General features: G+C 36.5%; 1 protein-coding gene across 7 annotated transcripts in view; it reads left to right on the forward strand.

The window, feature by feature from the left end:
- The window catches only part of PCDH9 (protocadherin 9), a 681,278-nt gene that overhangs the window by 422,945 nt on the left and 233,937 nt on the right, over positions 1 to 24,396 (forward strand). For 3 of the 7 annotated variants that reach the window (XM_017731623.1, XM_008631643.2, XM_017731624.1), the window contains one exon: positions 17,004 to 17,205. The exons of 1 other annotated variant lie outside the window; for it this stretch is intronic. In XM_017731623.1, coding sequence (XP_017587112.1) covers positions 17,004 to 17,205 — 202 coding nt within the window. Of the gene's footprint in view, positions 1 to 17,003; positions 17,206 to 18,112; positions 20,146 to 24,396 lie in introns of those variants that run through there. 3 more of the 7 variants (XM_017731625.1, XM_017731626.1, XM_017731627.1) reach the window with 2 other exon arrangements.

Here is a 24,396-nt window from a genome sequence, read left to right on the forward strand (position 1 = left end):
CCTACTGCATGCAGATTTTCATTCTCAGTCTCTGCCTTGATCTTCTGTGACTTGGATGCTGTGGCTAGAGTACTTGCTGGAGTAACACAAAAAAGTTGTTATGTACCTCAGCCTTCTTCATATCCCAGGTAACCAAGTCTCCTCTTTTCTTCTGCAAGGGGCTCACATTTGAATCCTCTTCCTTTTATCTCTGCTATACATAAAGAAGTTTTTCTTGTCACCTGTGATCCCTGGGCAAATTTAATTCTATCACATATATCCTGTTCTTGCCATCAGTTGATAATGGGTCTTCCTATATTTATTCTCTTAAAGATGCTCTCACTGTTCGCAGATAGTTGACTACTGGATCTTACAAGGAAATGGGGGGGGGGGGGGGGGGGGGGGGGGGGGGGTAAAAAAATAAATACAATTTTTATTTGTTATTGTTTAAAAAATCAAAGCATGACAATATCTTAAAGTAAAATTCTTATAGAACTGCAATTAGGAGATTAAAGAAAATAGCAATACGTTATGAACATAGCAGAAGAGGCAAAGGAAAAGCTGCTGCTTTTTCTTTTCTCTTTTATTTTTTTTAAAAAGAAGGGAAGTATATCCCCAGAAACAACCAGAAAGCATAATAATTTAGATCCATCAAGCAGGACACATTGCTAACCACAGTAATCATGTGGAGCTGTTACTGCTACCTATGTTATTTCCCCATGGCTCTCTTGTTGTCTTTACTTCATCCAGTCTTCAATCAGATTGTAAATTTTGTAAGGGAAGAGCATTCTTTCCTATGTTATTTGAGTATTTCCTCTCACAGTGCTACTCTTCTCTCTTCCATCCTTCCCCTTCTCAGTTTTAAGCCTTTTGTAATCAAGTGAATTTAAATTATGAGCATATTTCTTCTACTTCAAATTATAAAATAATAAAATATTTATTCTCTGGGTAGCATTTGCCATCTGAGCATCTTAAATTCATTTGCAAATATCATGTTAGCTTTCGAAAACATCATGCCTAGCTGGAAAAAAAAGGGCAATGGTCTTTCCCACTTACCAATAAGCAAAAATGTTAAATGTTTCACATCACTGGCAGCTGACAGCAGCTGGCCACCATCAGGAAGGTCTCAGTACCTGGAAGATAGACCCCAGGTACCTTATTCTGAGTTTAATTGGAAAGTTTCTATTGATTATAGTGACTTAACATTTTATTACACATGAAATGTGTCACAGAGTCTTGTCTTCTAACTCCATGTCCTGTAAGCACTTGATCACCCTTCATCCCCGGGGTGAGAATGACTACTTATATTCCCTCACATGTTGGTTTTTCTGTCATTTTCAGTTTAGCTTAGAAACTCAGTATCATGAATTCTTTAAGATGCCACTTGTCTGACCTGGCCCCTGATTTTAATTGTTAAGATTCAGGCTAGCATTCCAGATGGTGCCCTCTACCAGAGCTGCACAAACTGGACCTGGTTGGTGTTTTGCCATTTCTAAGGAAAGTGGCAGCTGTTACTCATTTTGCTTGTTACTGAATATCATTCGAGATTATACTAGTGGGCAAAGTCCTAAAGGATATTTGGCATTACTGCTCCAGTGAATATCTGTAGCCAGTGTTATTGAGTAAGCAGTTTCATCTATGCCTGATCGTAATCTTACAGAAAAAAAGGACTAAAGGAAAAAAAACTCTACCCAAGAAATTAGAACACATCTGTCTTTCTTTTTCTCCCATCTGTCAACCCAGGGCATGTACCATATCAGTTTTTTCCCAGTGTGGGAAACATTTGGCTTCCTCATTATGAAGTTAACCATGTACAGCTTGATTTTGGATTATTTTTGTTACTTTTACTGTTCTTATTAGGACTGCTACTCAAAATACATTATTCCAGAGGGCTTCTAATTTCAATTCTAGAGATTTCGAACTATGTGTTTTTCTAAGAAATGATGATAAATAACAGAGCAAAGCTCATGCCGTCTGGTCTCTTTCAAAGTGCACACAAGGCATTTCTCTTAAATACACACATTTTAGCCTGTGGTTTGCAAATGATGTAGAATGAAGTATTTAATAATTTTGATTGTATTCCTTTCTATTAAACTAGTTACAACTAATACTACCTGAAACTATTTCCATGGAAAAGGATAGTCTTGTGATAAGAACTAATCCAAATGTAATCATACCTGCTTTTTTCCCTAATTACAGGAACTCTTGCAGAGAAATGCCTGATACCAAAAAGACTAATCGAATTCCCCTAGCTGCTGTTTTCCTCCAGTGCACTGTTTCAGCTGCTGTGACTCTGCCTGGGTGCAGTGCATGTGCTGTTTAAAGGACCAAAGTGAACACATCTGTGCCAAGTGGGACTTGGCTGTCCTATAACCTGCATATATGGGAGGTTTGGTCTGACTGAAAGTGATGGATGCTTGACACCTTAGCAGTTTGGCTAGTCTGTCTTTGCGTAATGGAGGCATTAACGGAGTAATTACCTGTCAATGAAATCAGCATTCAGAATTGCAGTGCAAGGCCTCCATTACCTTCTGAGGATCTGGACTTTAATGAAGCATCCCTGCCATTTCATACTGAAATGTTGATCTTGCTTTGACTGCCACATAATATTTTACTACATTTTTTTTGGACATTGCATAATTCAGAAGCTAAGGGTAGGCTTCATATATAGTTCATTAATTACACATAAGAATTTGATCTTCATTTAGAAACTAGAGTGATAAGCTATTAAAGGAATATATATTTAATTGATTCTAGGAAGTTCAGGCACAGGAATTCACACACACAGACAAAACACTGACACACAAAACACCTAATGTCAAACCTAAACAATTATTTAATATACTTAAAGCTTGTTTAAGAAGCCATAATCAGATTTAATTTTTTATATCCAAGGAATACTTTTTAGCACACATTAGAAAAAAAATTCAACACTACAAGGCAAAAAAGTAGATTATGTATAATGAGTGTCTCCAGTACAAAAAATAATATCTGTGAGTAATGTAATTTAGATTTAAAAGGTTGGTAAAGTCAGAAACATTCATAACAATGACCATTAGATAACAGGAAAAACTTGGAATTTTATTAAATTTAGTGCCAGCAAAAATGTTAATAAAGCAATCCCAATCCCGTTGAGATCAGTGGACAACTTTTTACAGTGACTTTACTAGGTTCTAAGTTAGGCCCATATTTATTCCTTCTACAAAGGAAATTCAAAATTGTGTGAAGAAGTATTAAAGTCTCCATTTCAGAGAATTTTCTAAACCTTGTTTTGCCTGGTCTTTTTACTGGTTTTTCTATATTACTAGCAACTGTAATATAATGACATTTTCTTCTTCTGTTCAGCTTCTCTAAAGAAAATAAACACCTTTCCACTTTCACATTTTTTGGAGAAGTAGGTGTGGCTGTCTGCCATTTTTGAGTAGTTATCATCCTACTTGCAGTTCCTGTGGAAATATCTCAGACTTGCCATATCTGTGATCTGTCAACAATAGAGATCAAACCAGGGAGCTTGGATGCATTCTTTACATGCCTTGTCAACCTGTGAAGGCTGAGATAAGGTGGCTTCCACAGGCATTGAGCTCTATGATTTATTCTACAGTTTGATAACACCTTAAATCTCAAAGTGCCACCATGCATTTTCATCCGTCATAGAAAGGATCATATCAGAAAGGATCCTGATTTACTACATGTGAGAAATTGATATTAAAACAAGTCCATTCAATTTGCCCATATATAGAAATAATTTCTTTAACAAGTTTTTTGTTTGTTTTTTTTTTAATGCTAAATTCTTACTCAGCAGTGTGTCCTGTCTGTTCAGTAGCTAGCTAGTAATGTAGAATTATCGTGACATAACAGCAGTATTTGTCAACAATTGGTTTAGGTTTAGATAGAACCTATATGCACTTTCTATTTTTTAATGTTCTCTGCAAAATGAAGACATATAGGGCATGTGCATATAGCTTTACAGTATTTTTTTGTGAAGTGCAATTGCATTCCTTTGTGGCTATGTGTTTTACAGGCTTTTATTTAAATTACTATTGTTATGGAAAATAAAATGTGAGGCAGAAATTTTGTGCTTCTCAGTTTGCCTAATGAAAAGCTGGAGTTTGCAAAACAGGTACAAATTACCCTTGAAATGTTAGTAAATGCTGGGCTCAAAAGTCAGCAGTCCTTGGCTATCTGTATTAATTAACAAGGTTGTGTGTACTAGGTGGAAAGTGCAAAAATAAATCCGTCCGTTTTAAACACTGGCATCAAAGGTAATGGCATCCAGCAAATTTTGTGAAATGAGAAACGTGCTAATATGTACATTAGAAAAATATATGCACCAATCACTAATTTTTTTTATATTCAAGTAGAGGTCCAACATCCTGCTTTCTTCAGTTTTGTAGACAGAAAATGGAGAAGTCACGGGCCAAGGTTGTAGAAAGTTCTATAGTTTTTAGAATGTGACTTAGTGATGTTTTGTCAAGAGAAGCCAAGTAAAAGTAGGTGACTATTAGCATCAGTTGGTGTAACTTCAGAGACTTCCTCAAAGTTACTCTTTTAGGCCACTGAAAGAAGTTCATCAGTGTGATTTTACTTTACTGACATTAATCTCAGGCAGCACAAAGTAGGTTAGTTCATCAACATCAGAACATAAATGTGGACTATCAAACATTTTCTGCTTATTCTAAGGGGAACATGGCATTGGCAGCATTACCTGAAACTATCCAAGTGATAGTCAGAGTTCTTGTTTTCCCTATAACTTTTAATGTGTCAAGAGCATGCCATATGTAATTTGTGGAAAATACTGAAAATTGGATGGAGTCTAATAATAATAGTGATTCTTGTCAGGTCTAATTTGACTTCTGCTTGAGGCCAGCAGAAAATACATCCTACCTGTTTTTTCTCACAGTAAGATCCCACTGAGAGTATCTGCTGTTTTGATAGTACAGCAATACCACCGTCACACAGCTGATTTCCATGCAAGAAGTAATTTTTTTTTCCTCTTTCCTTTTTCATCCTGTTTGTTAATGAGGTTTTATCTCTCCTGGCTAAGCTGCTGATACATCCTTTTTTCTATAGAAACCTCTGTGTGGAAGCACCTTCACAGGCTTATTCTTGATTCTGTGTTTTATTTGGGATTATAATTTCATGTAGCAGAGACTTGCCCCAACAGTTAACATGGCACAGAAATGAAAGACCCATTATCAAAGCAACACAAAAAAACCCCAAAAACATTCAGCCACAGAAAATAATTATAATTCTCTGTGGATTTAGTTTTCCAGGCTTTGACAACATAAGATATTGCAAGGCAGATACACATAGGTGTTATATGTGCTGGAAGAGAAGTTTGTAGTCAGTATTTTTTATATGCATTGTTCGCTGAAGAATCCTCAGTGAAAAGATGGGGATTTTTTAAATTTTCATTTTCTGTATCGCATGTTTGCATATGCAAAATGAAAACTCCAAAGCTATGGGAGTTCAAATTAAAAAAAAAAAAAACAAAAAAACCCCAAAAAAGGAAAAAACCAAACAAAAAACCAAAACTAAAATAAATTCAGAAAATTGTTGTTAGTAAAGCAGTTCTTAAGGACATCCTGTCCCAAGTAAGAAAACATATGTTTTTATGGTGGAAATACATTATTGTCTAATTCTTTTTCTATCTGAGTTGCAGATATGTTAACAGAGGTGTTTTAATTAGCTTATAGTGTGTGCAATCAATTGGGATAATAATATCAGTTTAAAAATTAAAATATTCTCGAAACTGCATCTCTCCCAGAATGCACTAGCTTAACCATATTATCCTTGACAGTCATGTCCCCTCTCAGTTTCTCCAATGTGGATCCATTTATCTAATGTGACAGCTTTAGTGTTGCTTGTGTTAACAGACATACAACTGCATGCAGACGTTCTTGTCCTCAAAGTGCAGCGCTGCGGCCATTTCTGCTTTCTGTGCTTGTAGGAGAAGACACGACTGCTGACTCAGAATTAATTGTAACCCAGTGAGCTGACAGTGACAGATACCCATACAAGCCACTACTAGTTCAGGAAGCAATGTCCTAATGTACTATTCTCCAACAGCCTCCTTCCTTGCCCTCCTCCTGTCCGCATGCTAATACGATATCCTTAGAATCATTATGAGAATTCCGCTTTTTTTCCTGCATTTGTTAAGCCTTGCTTTATTGAGGATCAATATAATCTTCTTAATTGAATTTCCTCAAACTCACATAAATAAAAGTGAAGACTGCCATCATGATGTTACTATGAACACTGGTTAGTTTGGAGTGCGATCATTTAAAGGCCTTCAGATTTTCTACACTGGTCATTTGTTGCTAAATCTGTGGATTTAAAATTATATTTCTCTTCTTTTTATATGCATTATTAAAATGAAACCATTCAAATCCCGAGATTAATTCTGACATAGAGCAAGGGCTGCATCACCCCAGACAAAAGATTGCTACCTTCACACAAGATCCATGGCCTGCTTGATTTCCAAGGTTATGTGCAGTACTAAAGAATGCTGATGGAACAGAATACTAAAGGAGTTTTTATCACATCTTTCTTTTTCCTGAAGATCACTGTAAAGTTTCCTGCTTCCTGGCACTGCAGAACTCTGCATATCTGCTCCAGTTACTGACGGTGATGAAATCATAAATACACAGTACTTCTGTAACACAGAAATTTTAGGCTTCAACAGTAAGATGCAGTGTCAGTAATGATTGTTGACATCATACTACATGTATCAGTTTATTCAATTTAATTAATAAACCTTAGTTGGTGGAACACTTCTGTAACTCATTAAATACTATAAACATAATTTATGTTAACATTATACATGTAAATGCAAATACACCAGTCAATTTTTTCATATATGACAATAATACGGTTACTTTTATAAGCAGCTTCCAGATACTGTACAGCCCTGAGATACGAAAAATTCTCAATTGTTTCTTCTCACATTGGAAAATGTAATTTGTAGGTAAAAGTAAGTCCCTGAAACTTTATTGCCCTGTTCACATTACAGGAGCTGGATGAATTTTATAGAATGTAAATCAGGGTAAATATATTATTATAATTTAACTTGTTAAATCTCAGCAACAGCTGTTTCTACATTTAGTACCTTATATGCATTATTGTTCAACACATGCTTTTACTGATGTAAAACTTTGCAGAGTGTAGAGAAGTTATGCTGGTTATTGTTGTAATTGGTACAGTGCTTCTGAAATGCTCCTTCAACTGAGCGCACTTGTAATGTGCATTATCTGTCATGCTGGGAGTAGCTCATCACCAAAACCAAACTAAATAAATATATTGAACATCACTGAAGTCTTTAAATTACTAAAGTTCACATAAAATATAATTTTATCACAACTAAATTTTTATATGTGAGCAAGTCAGTCTAGTATCTTTTTGTCAATGAGATCTGTTTTCTTCAAGGTCTTGCATCTTAAATACTTTTATTAAACACAGCTAAAATTTTAAGTGTTGAATATCTAAAGTCAGGTGCCTAAATAGTTATGAACATAGTGCAAGATCTAGGTAGGTTAATTTGGAGCATTTAAATTTGAAGACTCTGAACTTCATGTCTCTCTAATGTCAAGGGTTATAACAACAGAGTTGTCAAAAGAATTAATCTGCGTTACATCTTCTAATACATGCCCTAAGTTTACCTTGTCATCTATAGTCAATGATTGAGTACAAGCCTTTCAAAAAGGCATGTTACTGCTATTTTTCAATTGTATATCTTTTAGGATGGCATGAATGTTCATTAGAGCTGTCTTTCTTCTGCCATTAATTTTTAATTTTTAATAGGCATATACAAATTTCTTCCATTTTTAATGAGTCCTTTCTCAGGATTTTTTCCCACATAGTTTCTGGTAAGAAACATGTAATAAATTTATCCAGCTAACATGGTCTACTAATGTCTAGCCATTTGGGTGAATAATGTTTCTGAATATGAGCTTAGTTTTCTACTGGCAACACACATGGATATTTCCTTTTATGTTTTATCGTGTACAGAAGTTTCCATCTTTTCTCTCCACTTTCCTTTCCATGCATCTGAGATATTAATTTTAATAATCGTAGACTTAGAACTTATTTTCTGAGTCTCAGACAATTAATTCAGGAGGATGGGGGCTAATATTTAAAATGTTCAAAATTTATTAGTGTTTTACCAGACTCCAAAGCTGAACAAGGTAATACTCTGATTTAGACTAGATTACATTGTAACACTTAGCTTTCTTGTTATGTCAAATTTACCTTGTAGCCAAGATGATTTTAGGTAGATAGCAGTACTTACTAAGAAGAGGACTATTTGCCTTTTAGGTGGATATTAGGAAGGTAAAACTTAAAACATGTGATAGTCCTGTGTTTAGTGTCTTTTGAATGTGTTTGTTGGTCTTTTGAATGTCCAATTAAAAACAAAAAAAATTCAACAAAACCCAGGAAGAATTTATGGAATAAAGACTATGGTTTCATGAAATAAAATGAAGGAACATCACTAAATAAACATAGGAAGAGTGTAATGTTGCCTCAAAAGGTAATGGAAACCACAGGAATTGACTGCAGGTTTTTCTTCATTCACTGTCTCTGAAAAACTAAAACAAGTCTCCAACCAGACAGGCTCTTTGTTCTCCATGTTTAAATGTGCTTGGGACCCTCATGCTGTCATTTCCTACCCAGTCATGCATCAGACTGTAATAAATAATATTTTTCACCGTTATGAAAAGACCAGTTCTGTGCAGCCTAAGTAGCACGAGCAATGTAATAGGTAATTATATTTATGTTTCCTTTTAATATATTACAGTATATTTTACAGATTTCTATGAAATTTTAGTACTGAGAAACTAAGCAGAAGAAATCAAATGATTGTCGGGGATAACAACAATTTACATTCTGAAATCAATACCTACACTGTTACCTTAAGGGGAAAAAGAAGTAAATACTGAGGCACTCCAGCTATTTATATGGGTATCATGGTATGAAGAAGTAGCATGAAGAAGCTGTATCAATTGCTTTTTCTTTTTTTCATTCTTAGTTTAGCTTGAAAGATTGGCCAAAATCTTATCTATCTGCATTATCTTGGTTCTATGGGTAAGATATCAAGATGGGCATAGAGAATGGATTATCCTGTGATGCAAGCAGGATCCTCGAATAAGGACTGCCAAGGGGACTGCATGAGGAAGTTTAGTTTAGCAGCAGGCAAGAAATTTCTTTTAGCAAATTGCAGAGATCTACTGCACAATTTGTGCATAACACAGACTTGAGCCAAGATTATAAGGGAAAAGCAAGCGTGGCTTTCACTAAGAAAGTAGATTGATTTTATCTCAGATTTACATTCTTTTGTGAGATTTCAGTGAAACATGAAAGAGGAAGGTGTGTATGAGCAAGCTGAGTTATACAAAGCCCTGTTTGAGGTGCTTTGTGGACTTCTTGTGAGATACGCTACAGCAGTCTTTGATTTATCTTTCCAAACTGGAAGAGAATGTAGATTGTATATTTTAGGGGCCTTCCAGTAAGTCAATCAGAACTGAAAAACATAAAAGCATTGTTTCTTTATAAAACAAACTACTACAGCAACCATATGTTAATTTAAAGACCTTGCCAGTTCTTTCTGTGGAGCAAATACAAACATAGATATGTTTTGTCAAAACTGTTAACTAATCTGTTTTTGTGACTTGCCCTCCATTTACAGGCTTGATCTCATAAAGAAAATTAAATCCATGTTTTAGTACACGAACTAGGAATCTTTGTTTTGGAAGGAACAAATTTTATGAAACAGACATCTTCCACAAAGACATTTGGAATTAAGCATAAATTTTTCTTGTGTCTTTACAGTATTTTCGCAAACTTGAGGTCAAACAATATCTTCTCCATAATCATCATTTAATCATCATTTAATTATCAATAGCCAATGGGCTTTTTAGGGTATTTGTCTATTGTTTACACTTGATTTTATTTTAATATGCTTCTCTTCGGACTTTTTTATTAATGAGTGGGGTTTCAGTAAATTATGTCATGCGTTGATTTTCTGTTTATTTTCCATAATAAAGGTAATTTTTTTGTCAAGTTTTGCTTTTAAGCCTCCATATCAACAATCTTTCCATAAGGAAAGTATTCCCAGAATGTTTTCTTTGAAGTTGTTTTTCCTTCATAATAGTTCTTTGTCATCTTAACACAAAATATACCATAATAGTTCAGAAAAGAAAGGGAAATAGTTTTTGTTGATGCAAAATCTCCATATCTGAAATAAAATATTTCAATGACAATTAAAAACATGTCATGCTTGAATATATATTCTGATATGCAAACCTACATCCCATTCTGTAAAGTTTAATTTGTCTTGCTGTGAACGGGATGTTTTAATGGCTTCTGCCTGTCTGGAAAATCAAGGAGAGAAATCAAGGCTTTTAATTCACAACTGTATTGAGTGAAGAAGTTTAAAGTAGATAATTTGTAAACTCAAAATGCAACTCGGCTGGTTAAAATTCAGCAGGTTCTATTTCCAACTACCCAGTGTAGAAATGTTTTTTTAATTACAGCTTGGTTTATAACAATGGATAGGATCTGTAGCCAAATTTGTTCCTGTGAGACATTCAGCAATGGAACAATAGTATAATTATTTCTGGGATCCCTGATTAGCAAAAACAATAGAATAGTTCCACAAAGCTTGAAGGTTTGGTTCTTGGAATAAAAAAGAAGCAAAATCTCCTCGTAATGCTGATTTCTGTAATTTGCTGTATGATTCAAGCACATAATTGGAAATAAAATGCATTTTAGAAGCTAGTGTACCATGGAAAAAACTGAACAATTTTGAAACCTAACACTTATACTTCCTACGTTAAAGTTGTGTTTCCAACACAGCTCAAAACTCACCTGCCACAGGACATTTCAAACACTCGATATTACATGTCCTGATTTTTCCTGTACTTCAGGCTTTTAGCACTCAGGTGAACAAAATACCTTATATTATTTGCAGCCCACTTCTACCTGTGCATGTGTGTGTGTCCGGGGAATAGGGCAGCAGCAAAAAAGCCTAGTCTCATAAGTAGTGCCCAAACCTCACTGGTGTTGGCCTACCTTTTCTAGAAATCAGTGCTGAGGTACAATTTCTACCAATTCTTTTGGGTAAGTAAGGATGTCAGTATTGTAAATATAATGCTCTATGCAACTTTTCCAGTGCCATAGATTTGTATGGAATGAAATTACAAATTGTGGTATCAGAATACATTTTATACAGCTAAGATTGTCAAAAATAAGGTATTCCAGTACAAGATTATGTTTTCTGCTCTGGAAAAAAATATGAAATTACTCCAAATACTTCCAGATTTTCTTTTCGGCTAGAACTGACAGAATCACAGAATCACAGAATGGCTGAGATTGGTATCAGCCTCTGGAGGACATCTAGTCAACCCCTTGATCAAGCAGGGATAATTACAGCTGCTTGTCCAGAACTGTGTCCAGATAGCTTTTGAATATCCCCAAGGAGGGAGACTACATAGCGTATGTAGACCACTTGTGCCAGTGCTCAGTCACTCTCCAACTAAAAAAAGTTTCCTGATGTTCAGAACCTCCCATGTTTCAGTTTGTGCCCATGATTACCTGTTCTGTCACTGGGCACCATTAAATTCCTCATATTAAGAAGGAGTGAGAAAAATAGAACAGGAGAGTATGTTGAAGGAAAAATGACAAGCTGCAACACAAATATATTTTTAAGTGTTTTCAGTATCTCCAAATAAAGTACGGTATGGAAGAAAAGTGAAATATGTTATGTCAAGCACAAGTTTTACTTTTCTGTACTTGATCAGTAAGTTTAGAATATCCCCACCCTCTGCCATCCATTCCTCATCTCTAAAACCAGGGGTTTTGTTGCTATTTTTATTGGCATTTTAAATTATCACAGCTATTGCTTATACTTAGTAATTTCACAAATTACAGTTGTTAGGAAGTAGTAGGCACCTATTTGACTTTGTTATAGCCAGAAAAAAGGAGCCAGACTGGTTTAATGTATCTTTTGATTTGATATAATTTTGTTGTTACTATGTTAAAAAAGTGTTGGCTGGCTGACCACCTGGTCCAAAAACAGGAAAAAAAAGTGTTGCTATTATGCTTGAACTGTCCTATTTTCAGCACAGAAGTTTGCTATTCATTATCACCATCTGATGGTGTATCTCTTGCGGGTGTGAAGTCATGCTTCACCTAGATGAGCTGCACTAGGTGATTAAAGGAGAATGAGTCCATATAACTGATACTAATTGTTTTCCTGAATTTTAAACTCAGCCCATTGAGTCGAATTGTTCTGAATTACATATTGAAATTACTTTGACACAGGTTAAAATTATATTACTTTGACTGAATTCTCCTTTCAGTTTTGGGTTTCACATAACAATGATGTGATATTTCCTGATTAAAAATAAGGACTGGATTTTTTCAGGACCTGAAGAAAACCCCTATTCCCCCCCCAACAAATGTTTGTTCAGGATTGAATATGTCACAGATTTTAGATGTGAATTTTGGCCAAGTGTTGGGACCTGAACCATAACCTTACCTCATGCTGTGTATAATCCCACGTATGTTTTAGCATAATTAAATTTGTAATTACTTGTTATCATTAGTCCCAGTGTTGTGCCAACTATAAACCTCATTACTCAGAATAACTTGATTCTGTCTTTAGGTAAAAAGAATTCAAAGCTGGATTTGGTTGCACGAGAGAGTAAATAAACACGAACATTGTCTAAGCATGTTGAATTTTCTTCTGAAAGAAGAGTCCCTGTCTCTGCTGTTGTGGAGACAAGAAATTCAGTGAGCACTCAGTGAGGGGCTCAGTGCTGGATCTGGACTGTGTGTCACATCCCATGTGCCAAATGCCAGCTTCTGGAAGAGAGTCTGTGTAGCTTGCCCAAGCCAACTGTGCATGGTGTGTTTGTGTGGATTCACTGGCAAAGTCCAAGCTGGACCAGCTAGGAATGGGAGGCCCCAGGTCTAGGTGGGGGTAACTGGCAGGCAGTGGGGCAATGCTGGCATTTGGGGGACCCACGATTGTGTCCTGCCAGAGGGACAAGTGTGTGGGTGCTGCATATGAACAGTGAGCACCCAGTGGTGAGCTGGGGACCTGTGGGGTTGGTAAGGGGGTCTAGGATCTGGACAGGCGTGCTGGACAGGCAAAGGGGCTGTGCTGGTGCTAGGGAGATCTGTAAAGATGTGTGCTTGTGAACCTGGAGAGTGTGGTGTGTGCGCTGCACTTGTGCCTTTCTGCCTCTGACAGCCCAATAGGAGGAGGGGGTGTGTCCCTGTGTGCCTGTGACTGGTGTGAGTTCTGAATGTGGGGGCTGCTGGACGCAAAGTCTTGTCTGAGGCTGTCTGTGTAGCCACAGCTGTGGCCAAATCGGTATCCATGTGCGTGTCTGTGGTACATGCTCAGTCTTGGTACTGCAGCAGCATTCCTAGTGCAGAGATCCCAGGCTGGGCTCCAGCAGGAGGCTTCTGGACTGGGCGGTGGAGGCAGTGGCCACATATCACATTACTTAACACTTATCATAAGCTCTCAGTATGTTGAGGACAGTCTTTCCTTGCAATTATTGATATGCCTAAGCTTAAGTGTTTGCTTTGGGTCTCTTTTTGTGGAAGGCTTGCTCCCCTCATTGTTTTGATGGCATGATTTAATCTAAAGTTTCTTTATGGACTGCATGTTGTCCATCCATCATGTCTGGAACTGGATCACTGTTTACATGACCCTTATTTTTTTATAATCCTTTATAATGGTTTGTGGGTTCCTTGGCTAGGTGGCTGTTGTGGGTGAGAATGGGAACTTTGGAGAAAGTTTATTAGAGAAGCCTGCTGTTGAGTCATGGGGTGCAGAAAGATCCCCCTTGCTTTCTAAACTTCTCGGAGATTAATTTAGGTGTCACTGGATCCAGTCTCAGCCCCAGACTTTTTCAATGGTCTAAGTAACTCTGTCCCACAGAGATGAATTAATTTATTATTTATATGACAAATGATTAGATGAAATATCTTAATCAGAGTTATCTACTACAGAGTTTAAAAGCTAAAACTACTAGCAATGTATAGTATAGGTATAGTGCACTATATCAAAGCAATTACATAAAGCTGGCAAAAATAAACAATTATTAAGGAGAGATTGATACAACTCACCACACCAATGCTCATGGGCAGATCTCTTTTACTCAGCCTCGAGGAGTATTCTTGAAGGGGCTTCTCCAAGGGAGAAAGCTTCATACACACACTCCAAGAAGGAATATATTAGAGGAACCCAACTGTATGAAAGTAGAGTGGACTTTTACAGTATATAGTGATTGACTGCCAGTCATATGTCTCCAGGTCTCCTTAGCAGCTTATCTGCCAAATCTTTGCCTCACTATCAGGATCTTAATTTGGAGTTTCTGAGCCAGACAGCTTTTAGCATAATTCAATGCCAAAACCAGCACATGACTGAGCCTCTCAGCCCACCACTGATAGCTTGCAAAATAGGGCATTATTTGAATTTGACCACATTCCAAGGCAGATCACTATGCTACAGTGGCTCAGAAAAGCAAGACAATATACTTTTCTCTCATCATTTAAAGTATGGATTTAAAAAGTGATATTACTATCAGCCGAGAAGTTGCCAGTATTAGTGTTAGGCCTGTGTCATTTTACTGGCTGACCAGTCCCTGTCACTGTCAGTATAGAGTCAGAGCAGATTTCAGCTAGTATGAAGAATTTTTGTTACCTAAGATCAGTATTTTTACTATATAACTCATGAAATAGGACGTTCTTGTAATTACGTATTCTTCTGTTTATTTAGGTGGTTAATTAATTATAGGGGTTTTATTATTTTGCAGAACCTAAAACTGAATTTTTCATCTCCTCCCCTATTTTAGGGCTTAATTTTCTCAAACATTCATGCCTTCTTATAGAGTCTTTTAAGTTTAAATGAAAGCAATCTCCTCAGATCATAGTGTGACCTGGGGAGGGGGGTGGGGATGGGGAGGATGCACCACCACAGTTTGCCTCTTGCTCACTTTACCAGTGACATTAATTCTTAGCTTGGAAAAACAGATCTCCAAATTTATATTTCTGAAAGTAGTTGCAGAAAGAGAAGATTTTAAGTTGCGTAGTTAGCTACATTTCTATTTTGCTCATATTGAAGGGGAAGAACCTGCTAGTGACTAAAAATTGTTTAGGATGGTAGTTCCAGAACAAAAAAGTCATAAGAAAAAGTAGCTAAGTGTAAGATAAAAGTTTTTCTTAGTGACATATATAGTTAGGTTCTCTGTTGATGTAATGAGTGCATCCAATGACTCAGAGGATCTATTTGGTTTTCTACAGCTGGATTCTACTCCTAAAGCTAGAAAAGGAACTTAAAAGCAAAATACTAATTATAAAATCACAGCCAAGAGCAAATAATATTACATTTATTTCTATACTGAATAACACAGTAATCTGAAGTTGACTTAATCAACTATGTCCACCCAAGGGAGATTAATAAAAAGAAACTTGGTACAGTATATTGATCATCATATAAAATGGTAGCAATTACCATTAACAAATAGTCTTTAATAAGCAAACATACAGTTAGTACTATTACCTTGAGGTTTTTCTCATTAAAAGAAAAATGAAAAAGAGGAGGGGGGGAAATTTTCAGGATGGATACAGGACACCTGATTTTAACTACTTTAAAAAATCTCAACTAGTGAAAGATACCTGTTGTAGTATTTTCCTAATGTTTCTTTTTCTTCTGGCTCTGTAGAAATCTTGAATCCTTAGCTTAGATATACCCCATAAATTTCAGATGACTAATATTGATAAGAAGTAACTACTAAACTATACAGTTAAGATGCTTAAAATGAACTTTGTGAATCTCTACTTTATCATAAATTAATCTAGCAAACCAGACCACTGAAGCTCCTGAAACTTGTTTTTGTGGGAAGATGTGCTTAACTTAATTTAACCACTCTCTTGAGATACTCTTAAACTAGTTGTTTCCGATCCTTCAAAGGTGCAGTGTTTTGATCCATGAAGACCTGTAGCATTCCTTTCATGAATCCCACAGTCATGGTTGCTAAACAATTTGCAGCAGTGCTATCAGCTCTGAAGCTCTTGGGGAATCACAGTATCATTCTGTAGCCACAATTCAAAAGTCAGATTATTTCTCCAGATGAGAGAGGTTCAAAATCAATAATGGTTTGCTAATGTAAATGTACACTGAAGGGTTTTTTTATTTTTTTTTCTTTTGAGATGGCTACGCATTTCTTTTTTTAAGACGTTCAGTGAAATGTGTAATTCTGCCTCTCAATCCCTGTGTTCTCTTGTACAAACTCTGTGCTGTTTTATTTTTATTTGTCTTACTAAAGCAGTAATTGTTTATTCTGTCGTTGCGTTCTGTGATTCTTTGCTGACCACTGTGATCTCACAGATATATTATCAATCCTATTTATCCATTTTAGGAACATAACTGCTATCAGTTAAATATCCTTATAGATAGCTATTTTTTCATGCTACTATTCCCAAAAGATGACAGCCATTTTTATGGGCTTGTTTAGCTTGGTGGATGTCTTTTTTTTCCCAGTTTGAATAGTGCTAGTACAGATTTTAACCTCAGAAATATATATTTGCGAAATTTTCAGATGTCATTTGTTTTTCATAACCTACTTTGCAATGGTTTCTGCTTCTCAGAGAGAGTTTTTTTATAGATAATGTTTTGAAAATTATGAGAAATATACCTAATTTTCCACTGATCAATTTCTTATAAGAAGTTTACTTCACAGATGAGCACGTATAGACCTTTGAAATTTGGTTCTCCCATCTGCCAATTTCCCATCTATAAGCAAGCCAAAAAATAAAAAAAAAAAAAAAAAAAAAAAAAAAAAAAAAAAAAAAATTAAAAAAAAAAAGGCAAACCAAACCGCAAACATGATAATAGCAATTGCTTCATAAGCATTTCCAGGGATCTATCTGTAGAAAAGTTAAAAAAAAAAATAGTCAAGAGAGCAGAAAAGAAGGGCACTAATCAGTGTGTCCTGTGCTCTTCTTTGTAGTCCCAGCGCCGTGTTACATTTCACCTCCCTGATGGCTCCCAGGAAAGCTGCAGTGACAGTGGTCTGGGAGACCACGAGCCAGTGGGTGGTGGAACCCTGATCTCACACCCTCTCCCTCTGGTTCAGCCGCAGGACGAATTCTATGACCAGGCTTCACCGGACAAGAGGACTGAAGCTGATGGCAATTCTGACCCCAACTCGGGTGAGTCACCATCACTGCTCTGCTTATCTAGTTGCTTTGCTAACTTGGTTACTTCTTTTTCATCCCTTCGAGCTTTGCAATGGTAGAGATGTTTTTAAGCACATGCATGAATATTTGATCATATTAGCTCATTGGGATTGTTAGGAAATAATGTAGTTTGCCTGAAATGCCTCGTGTTGTAATTTGACTGTGGAAACAAAAGTATATCCAGTAGAACAGACGGCTTCATACTAATTGCACAGTAAGTAAGAACAGCTGGGGAGAAGGATGCCCTACAAGGTAGCAAGTTTTTCCTGATGTTTGCAGTGCTGTACCTATTTAGCTTTAGACTTAGATTTAGTAAAGTCATTCTAAATATCAATTTAAAGTTCAAGGACATGGAGGTTGCACTGTCTTTTAGACTAACAAAGAAATCAGTAAATCAGTGAAGCACTGAAGAATTGAAAGAACCCAAATTTCTTAACACCTTTATAATTCCCCCTTCTAACAGGGTTTCTTTGTTAGGTTGGAATGGCATGATGTTTTGGAACTGTCAGATACAGGTTTTCATACAAATATTAAGGATGAACTATTTGATTTGGGAACTTCGTCCTTTCTCTTCTTTCCTTCTCTATTATACATTCACATTATTACTGTGTTTTTTTGAAAGCACTAGAAATTGAAGCAAGATCTTAACCAATGCTGTGACTAGAATTTTGCATTGGAATGTGGAGACAGACATATTGAAAACAGGGAGAGGGAAGTAGCACTGCTCTTAAGCTTCTTGGTTTTTGTCTAGAGTCTGGAGAAAAAGGTTAAAAGTCTTACCTGTGCTCTTGGAAGGTAATTGAACTTGAGTTCTTTTGTGTCCCAGGAGTATAGAAATAAGAATTAGTTTCTGTCTTTGGCATTTCTCCCTTTTGTATAGATGATTAAGTTGTCACTGGGCCTGTACAAACCAGGAGAGAAGGTGGCCTTGGGATCTGATGAACAATATTAAGGTCCATCTTCTCATTTGGGCAGAGCTGGATCTGAATGATGACATTAACATCATGGCAGATGACAACATGAACTGTGGAATATTGACTTTGGAAATATTTTTCTCATATTTTTATGGAAAGACCAAGAGGTTGTGTTGGATGAAACTCTACAAAGAAGCTATTTGAAATGCTTTACTGTCTGAGAGTTGCATTCTGGTTTCTTTTCCTCTATTTTCCTTTTCCGTTTTTTTTTCCTGGATATGACACCTGCATTTTATTTTCTTTACCAAAACAGAAATGTTTTTTGAACTATGATGTTAAACCCTTAATCTATAGAAATACAAAGAATGATAAAAGGATAGCAACTATGAATGGATTGACTCTGGAGCAAGAATGCATGTCTGCTTAAGCAAGCGAGGAGCTTAAGTGGAATTACCTGGTTAATTCTCTGACCACATATGAGGCTTGTGAAAGGTTTAACAACATCGGAGAGGAGGTTTTTAAGGCAGCATTGCATGTTGGCACTGTTGCATTGGCTTCACAGGCTCAGAATTGTACATCTCTTCAAAACACAGCATAGAAGTCCTCCGGGAGAGTTAAGAAAAAGGGCTTAGTACACTTCATAGCAAGTTACTAAAAAAGCAGTTTTAGAAGTTTTGTGTTAAACACATTGTGCAAATTTAGTGTATTAATCATGATCATCTATTCATACCTAATATAGACACTAATAGAAGATTAGTCAGAATGAGTAAGTGTTCTTAAAAGCTATATGAAAAGTTTTAGTATGTTTGTGGTTACATGTAACTTAGCCTTAGGAATGCTAAATTTGTGTCAAATTTATGAAAATCTAACCATCAATCTGTACTGATGATTAGTGAAGTATTGAAGTATAGGGTTTTTTGCATTTTACCAGACATTGAAACAGTACATTCCATATCTCATCAAATCTCACAAACTAAGAAGGGAATGATATGGTCAGTACTGTGACAAAAATTTTCCTAGGAAAATCCAGGACAGGATGGGAGTCATGCTGCTCATTAGATGGATTTAACTTTTATATTGTATTCAGTATCGAGCTATTGCCTAGGCACTCTGTCAAAAGTTATTTTGCTGCTGTAGGCACAAGTTTTTGAATGAAATGTGAAATAAGGTTTAAAGCAGTTTATGGTTATTGACGATCCTGTGGCAATTTTCAGAAGAGAAAAATGCTATCTGGTTGGGCCAAGTTACTTTGTGGGTATTTACCTGTGTTCATGGTTAAAATAACAGATGTAGTATTGTTTGAACATTGTATTCTTTGACACTCGTAAGCTGAATTTCTAGTTCTATTGCAGTGAAATTTTCCCTAGTGATATTTAACCGTAGAGGTAGTTTCATTTCAGTGGCTGTTTAAGGAATTTCTGGTTATGAAAATACTTAAGACATGCTAAGGTAAAAAATACAACTATAAAGTAGGGGAAAAAGCCCTAGTGGAGAGTTGTAGTATTATCGTGCACATGTACTGCTACCAGTTTTGGCTGGTAAGTGTTGCATAACAATATTGTTATTTTAAATGCTTCAGCTGAAGAGAAAGATCAGTGTTTATGGGAAAGTTTGCAAATGACCTCTACACCAAAAATAGAGATTTGTTCCACTGTATGTTTATGAAAGTTCATCCTAAGTAAAAGTTTGCTTCAGCTCATGAGAATGTAATGTCAATCTTGGCGGTAAAGTCATTGCCTCATGCTGGGAGCAATTTTGGTTAATGACTTTAATGCTCAGTGAATTGTGTGGGTTATTACTGTACACTGCGAAGTTATGTGAATAAAAATACAGCCATTGTTTCTCAATATAATATTGCTGTTTTAATTATATTTGAAGAGTGACCAAGGCCCAGGTCTTCAAAACCTGAAAATGTGCTAAAAGTCTTGCTAATTTGTTACACAAAAGTATGAGAAACCTTATTGCCATATTTACTTGCAGTCATTAGCTTCTACAGAGACACAAGAACTACAATTATATGATTTAATGAAATAAACACACACAGTGAGAGTACATTCATCTAGCTAATCTGAAAACAGAAATCTCTCACACCAGGTGAAACTCAAATGAAGAGAGAAGCCAAACATTAGCATTGTCAGCCACACGCTGTCACTGTGGTTATGAGAGAAAGGCAACAAGATAGAAATATGAAGTCTTTTATAATGATATGTAAGCCCAAGTTTGGTTTCCATCAATGAAACCCGTCTTCTTTATTTAGAGTCTTTTATTTTGAGGGTTATATTCATTTTTCTAAGATATATTTTCCATTTCACTATTGTTAATTGATCAGTATTACTGATAGTCAGAGGAGTTTGATGTTAGCCTGTCAACTGCAACTTCATTATAGTTCACCTTTGTCTCATTTGCGGTTTGATACACTTGATTCCTATAAAAAGGAAGATATTTCAAAGATCTATAATCTGATTCAAGTTCTTTACCTTTTAGTATATCAGATAAGAATTTAGAAAACGTTCCTGTTTCTTTAGGCTCTTAAAAAAAAAGGAAAAAGTCAATGTAAAATTGAATTTATTTAGTGTCTTTTATTACCAAAATTCCTGCCTTCTAATGGTTTTGAATGTGCATATCAGGAAGTATACTTTTAACACAACTATCTTTATCATCAGTTCCATTAAAACTGTACAGCTCTCTGATGTATTTTAATGTGAATTATATCTTCGGGTATCGCTCAAAAAAACCCCTGTGTTTTTATTCTCCAGTAGTCGGGTACAGAGTGTTATTTTTCATTACTATAAGTGTGGTTTTCATCAGCGTGAAAAAAACAACCCACCTTATTAGTGAAGAATTCTTCTTTCCCTGTGGTTTAGTAAAGGTTGTCAGGGACTTAAATTTAGACTGGAGTTGTTAACGTATCTAAGAGTTGCATGCAGCAGAGCTGTGCAATAGAACTGTATGAAGTAAAAATGTGCCTCCTAGTGTAAAGAAGGGGTAAAATGCATTTTCATGAAAACGCTTGATAAATCACATTTTGATAGCTGCAAGCTGTGGATGTGATTCATTTTTCTTCAAAGAGATAAAGAGGAATAGCATATATTTAGTGGAGTGTTAGAACTGCTCTAGGGAGAAAGCCTACTACACACTGTGGATGAATCTATGCAATAATTCCAACGGTTTTAAACCAGACAGAAATATAATATTTATGTCTTCTGATACATGTTTACAAAGCTAAGTAAATGCTTGCCTAATTTCTACACCTCACTAATAAGTAGTATCAATATAGGTTACATAACACAAAGTAATAGCTTTGTAAAAACATGGAGCTGTAGCAAAAATGGTAACACACCCACTGGTTTGAAGATCATGTTTTTATTTAGTAAAATTAAATAGAATATTCTATTATGTTTTGTGTTACTTCCAAAGCAATTCCATATTCTTGGAAGTAATGTTATAATGCTGCCTTTCAATAATAATGTTTGTGGATAGCTTTTCTTTTCCCAGTACAATAGAAACTGTGTGGTTAAATTTGGCTGATAAATACCTGACTTCCTGCTTTTTAATAAACCTAATACTATGGCAGTTTAGTCAAGTAATGTCAGGGGTGTTAAATGATACCCTAACTCCAGTAATAAGTAGGAATATCTCTGTGGAAGTGGTTTAATTATTACTAAAGTTCAGAGTAATGGCAAGACAGCCTTGTATTACATTTGGTCATATGATAGTGTCCCATGTGGAGAAGCTAAGCCTCTCCTGCAAAGAGCTTTGGTTTTACAGTGTCGCTATCATTACACCCAGTGGGTGATGATGGTTTAACCTTGCGGGCATACCCTCTGCTTAATCCTGTCTTTCATTTTGCTGCCTCAAAATTTTCTTATTTGGCAATACTGGAGTAGTCCATAGCTAAACAGCCTAAGGTGTGGAAAGAAATGCTACTCTATTAATGCCTAGATCTAGATAATTTGCTGTCCGTACTTATTCTTGTGTTTTCATAATACGAGACTAAGAGAACTAAAATAGGAACATTTGCCTTTGAGTCATATCCTCCATTTCATTAAACACAAGTTCATACCTCACACAGAATCTAACAATGTCACATTTAGCTACAGGCAAGCAGGAGTAAGAAAAAATGGAGTTAGGTTGGTGAATTAGCCTACAGAAAAGCTGTAAAATCATCTGAAGTATGAGCTCAATCTTAGCCCATGCACTTATTTCTTTAAAAAAATAAATAGAATCTGAGAGGCATAAGAAGTATTTCTATCTCTACATCTCTTTGCTGCCTCATTGCAGTGAGGATTTTAAAATTGTCTTAGAAAAGCCACTGTGCTACTCTATTCTACTTTCTTTTCCTTCACATACCAAAGCTAATTGGAGTGTAAATCAGGAGGCCATAGCCATTGAATGAGCATTGGGAGGGGAACTTGTCCCATTGCTTCTCCAAGAGGAGCACCTAACTTGTCAAAACTTCCTAGCTGCTCCTGTTGCCATCTGAGAAGAGAACTTGCAGGTCCTCAGCAGTGAGCTGAAAAGGTTACATGGGGCAGGGGGACTATGAGAAGGGTTAGAGGATTAAAGGAAGGGGAAGCTTGCGCATGAGATGAAAGCTGGTGCCTTTGGCTGCCGTAACTGATGATACCTAGGACAGTTTAAAACCGCAGGTGCTTTTGCTGGGTAAAACAAGAGACTGATTTTAGGAATTAAGAGTTATTTTTCTCCGGTAAATATTTTCTACTCATAAGGGTTTTCTTCATATCGCATCAAGCCCAGATCTACTGCAGACATTCCCAGACTTTTTAAAGTTTCAAAGTGATACCATTATCCAGTCAAATCTCTACCATAGCACAATGCTTAGTGTTTCACACAACTTTTCTTAAATCAAAGTGATAAAATAGCCCAGTGATTTATTTCAGCTGGTGTTTGATTACATGTTTTATATGGGTTTACATGGCAAGGTTGTGGGGAGGGGGGCTACAGAGGGTGCTTCTTCGAGAAGACACCAGAGGCTGCCCCCCATGTTTGACAGAGCCAGTTCCCAGTGGCTCTAAAACACATCCATTTCTGCCCAAAGCTGCACAGTGTCTGCGAGGGAAGAAAAATGTGAGAGAAACAAACCTGCAGACCCCAAGGTCCATGAAGAAGGAGGTAGAGAGCATGCTTCAGACACCAAATAGATTCTCTCTCAGCTTGTGGAGAAGGTGGTGCCCCCAGCAGCCCATAGAGGACCCACCCTGAAGAAAGGTAGGTAGGCCCTGAAGGAAGTTGCAGTTCATGAAGAGCACATGCAGGAGCAGGAAATGTGGCCCCTAGGGAACCTGCACTGGAGCAGTCTGTTCTTGAAGGCTCACACCCTGTGGAAGGGACACATGCTGGAGCAGTTAATGAAGGACTGTATTGCTTGGAAAGGACCCCATGTTGGAGCAGAGTAAGAGTATGATGAGGAAGGAGCAGCAGAAACAAAAGTTTTACTGACTGACTGCAACTCCCATTTCGTATCTCTTAACACCACTTAGTGGCAGGTGCAAGCTGGAGTGGAGTCAGAAGAAGAGGTTATGAAAGAGTGAATTTGAGCCTGGGGAAAAGGAAGGGGTGGGAAGTGGGAAAGGTGTTTTTAGTTTTGTTTTTCTTGTTTCTCACAATCCTACTCTGTTTTTTATTGATGATAAATTAAATTAATCTTCCCCAGGCTGAGTCAGTTGTGCCAGTGATGGTAACTGGTGAGTGATCTCCCTGTCCTTATCTCAACCCATGAGCTTTTTCATCTCATTTTCTTCCTGTCTTGCTGAGAAGGGGGAGTGATAGAGCACCTTAGTGAGCACCTGCCAGCAGCTGAGGTTAACCCACCAGAATATTAAAGCTGGTATTGTATTCTCAGTCTGAACGCATTTATTTTCAGTTTCTGGCTCTTGTCTGTGTGACTGTACAACCCTTTGTCAATGTGAAATCTGTGACTTCCAGAAGTGCAAGGATATTTTGTGGCCCAAGGGATTGTTTTGACTAGTACAACATCCTGCATAATACAGATCAGAAATCTTAGCCAATAACATAAAAAAGCATGTGTCTTGTGCTGGTATCTACAGCATATGTTACCAAATGATTCCTTGATTTAATGATCTTCAGTGACAAAGGAAATAGTACTACATTGCTTACTGACTGCAAGTGAATCAGCCTTTTATTTGATAAATGAGGTGTTTGGTGTCCATAGTTCAGATGCAGTACTCGTTTTCTTGAATCTCTAATAAACTGGTTAATTCGTAGTAGT

The sequence above is a fragment of the Corvus brachyrhynchos genome, unplaced genomic scaffold (genome assembly GCF_000691975.1).
Source record: "Corvus brachyrhynchos isolate BGI_N302 unplaced genomic scaffold, ASM69197v1 scaffold71, whole genome shotgun sequence".
Taxonomy (NCBI): Eukaryota; Metazoa; Chordata; class Aves; order Passeriformes; family Corvidae; genus Corvus; species Corvus brachyrhynchos.